The 2,146-nt window shown below is 37.1% G+C and overlaps 1 protein-coding gene across 1 annotated transcript; it reads left to right on the top strand.

Annotated features, from left to right (window-relative positions):
• Positions 1–312: 312 nt before the first annotated feature.
• On the top strand, positions 313–1,611 carry LOC145164084 (uncharacterized). Its single transcript, XM_079082808.1, has 4 exons — positions 313–322; positions 451–576; positions 694–797; positions 1,372–1,611. The coding sequence occupies exons 1-4, from the start codon at positions 313–315 to the stop codon at positions 1,609–1,611; spliced, it is 480 nt and encodes a 159-aa protein (XP_078938934.1).
• Positions 1,612–2,146: the final 535 nt, after the last annotated feature.

Raw genomic sequence — 2,146 nt, 5'->3', positions numbered from 1 at the left:
TTAACTCTCAGCCCAACTAAGGCCCATATGTGTGTTTTCGGACCAAAAGGGCCCATTGGGGGGTTTTCGGCCTACTAGAAGGCCCATTAGAGATTTTTTGTCAATTAGGATAGGTTTCGGCCCAATATACTACTTAATAGGGGTTTTCGGCCCATTATGGTCTAAGAATAAATTTCACGGCCCAATAAGAGTGTATTGGCCCAATTAGGGGTTTTGGGTCGAGAAAACTTGGTCTAAGGTCCAAAGTTGAGTAGACTTAGCTCATTGGATCAAGTTTTGGGCTTATACGTGGTCGTTTCATCTTGAATCACGATGTACGAAAGTATGAATGTGAATAACTTTGTGGTGTGAATTTCCTTGGACGGGGTGTTGCAAGGTCGCATGGAAGAAATTGATGTGAGCAAGCTTCATATCTTAAATCCTAAATTGCTAGTTGTGACATTAAATCAGAATTTGAAGAAGTCGTTGTTGAGATTGATTTGGTCTATGACCAAAATTTCACACCATTGACAAAATGGACTAAAGATCATCCGAAATCACAAGTGATCGGAGATACTTTTTCAGGGGTTCTCACACGTGCTCAACAAAAGGAGAAGCAAACTGCTTTATTTTCTAAATTGGAATTTTGCATGTTTAGTTCTTTTATTTCAAAATTTGAACCTAAAACTATTAAAATTGCTCTTGATCATGCAGATTGGGTTCATGCGGTACAAGAAGAACTTAATGAATTTGATCGGAACAAAGTATGGAGATTGATTCCTACTACAGAAAATTCATCTGTGGTTGGTCTGAAATGGGTATTCAGAAACAAGATGGATAAGGAAGGAAATTTTATTCGCAATAAAGCACGTCTAGTAGTCACATGATATTGTCAAGAAGAAGGCATCGATTACGAAGAGACGTTTGCTCCTATCGCTAGACTTGAATCAGTTCGCGTATTTCTAGCCTATGATGCTCACAAAAACTTTAAAGTATATCAAATGGATGTGAAGTGTGCATTTCTAAACGGAGAACTTGAAGAAACAGTCTACGTTGAACAACCTCTAGGTTTTGTAAATGATAAATTTCCGAATCCCTGTTATATTCTGGACAAAGTTGTATATGGTCTTAAACAAGCTCCACGGGCATGGTATGAAACTCTGATTCGTTTCTAAAAAAATCTAAATTCAAACAAGGTTCTGTTGATCCTTCATTCTTTCAGAAGAAAGAGGGTGACCATTTAATGATAGTTCAAATTTTTGTTGATGATATTATTTTCGGATCCACTAATGCCAGCTTAACTACTGAATTCCGTAAATTAATGGAGATAAAATTTGAAATGAGTTCTATGGGTCCAATAAATTTTTTTTCCTTGGTTTAAATATAAGACAGAGTTTGGAGGGAATATTCATCAATCAAGAAGCTTTCACAAAGACATTATTGGCCAAATTCGGAATCGTAGGTGATTCAAAAGTCAAAGTTCCTATGACGTTCAGAACAAAACTCACGTCTTCACTTGACAAACCAGCAGCAAATATTACATTGTTTCGTCAGATGATCGAATCTTTATTGTATCTAACATCTAATCATCCAGACATAATGTTTGTTGTTTGTTACTATGCAAGGTTCTAAGCAAATCGTCGAGAACCTCACATGATGGCGGTTAAGAATATATTCCAATATATAAAACGAACATCTTCACTAGGTTTATGGTATCCACCAAATTCGGGATTCATTGGGCAAGCCTATTTTGATGCTGACTTAGGAGGATGTGGTCTTGATCGGAAAAGTACATCAGGAGGATGTCAATTTCTGGATGGAAAGCTTGCCAGCCGGTAGTCCAAAAAGCAAACATGTGTGTCCTTATCCAAAACTAAAGCAGAATATATTGCACCAGCATCATGCACATATCAAGTGGTATGGATTCAGAATTAGTTACGAGACTACGGAATCAATATAAAAATGAATTCCTTTGTATTGTGATTCCGAAAGTGTCATTCGAATCTGTCACAATCCAGTACAACATTCCAAGACAAAACATATTGTGCTTCGGTACCACTTTATCAAGGACCATGTTGAAGATGGGAATGTGGAAGTTCATTTTTTCGATCCTCAGATCAGCTAGCCGATATCTTCACTAAAGCTTTACCAGAAGTATCATTCAATC

The sequence above is a fragment of the Lactuca virosa genome, chromosome 3 (genome assembly GCF_052849685.1).
Source record: "Lactuca virosa cultivar CGN04683 chromosome 3, Lactuca_virosa_CGN04683_v6, whole genome shotgun sequence".
In the NCBI taxonomy this organism is placed as follows: Eukaryota; Viridiplantae; Streptophyta; class Magnoliopsida; order Asterales; family Asteraceae; genus Lactuca; species Lactuca virosa.
Note: the sequence above shows the minus strand (reverse complement) of the source record. Positions and strands in the feature narration are given on the sequence as shown.

Coding starts and splice junctions, on each gene's coding strand:
- LOC145164084 (XM_079082808.1), top strand. Junction 577..693: donor TTTTTCAGGGGTTCTCACAC/GTGCTCAACAAA, acceptor TTGATCATGCAG/ATTGGGTTCATGCGGTACAA. Junction 798..1,371: donor CTGTGGTTGGTCTGAAATGG/GTATTCAGAAAC, acceptor AATATAAGACAG/AGTTTGGAGGGAATATTCAT.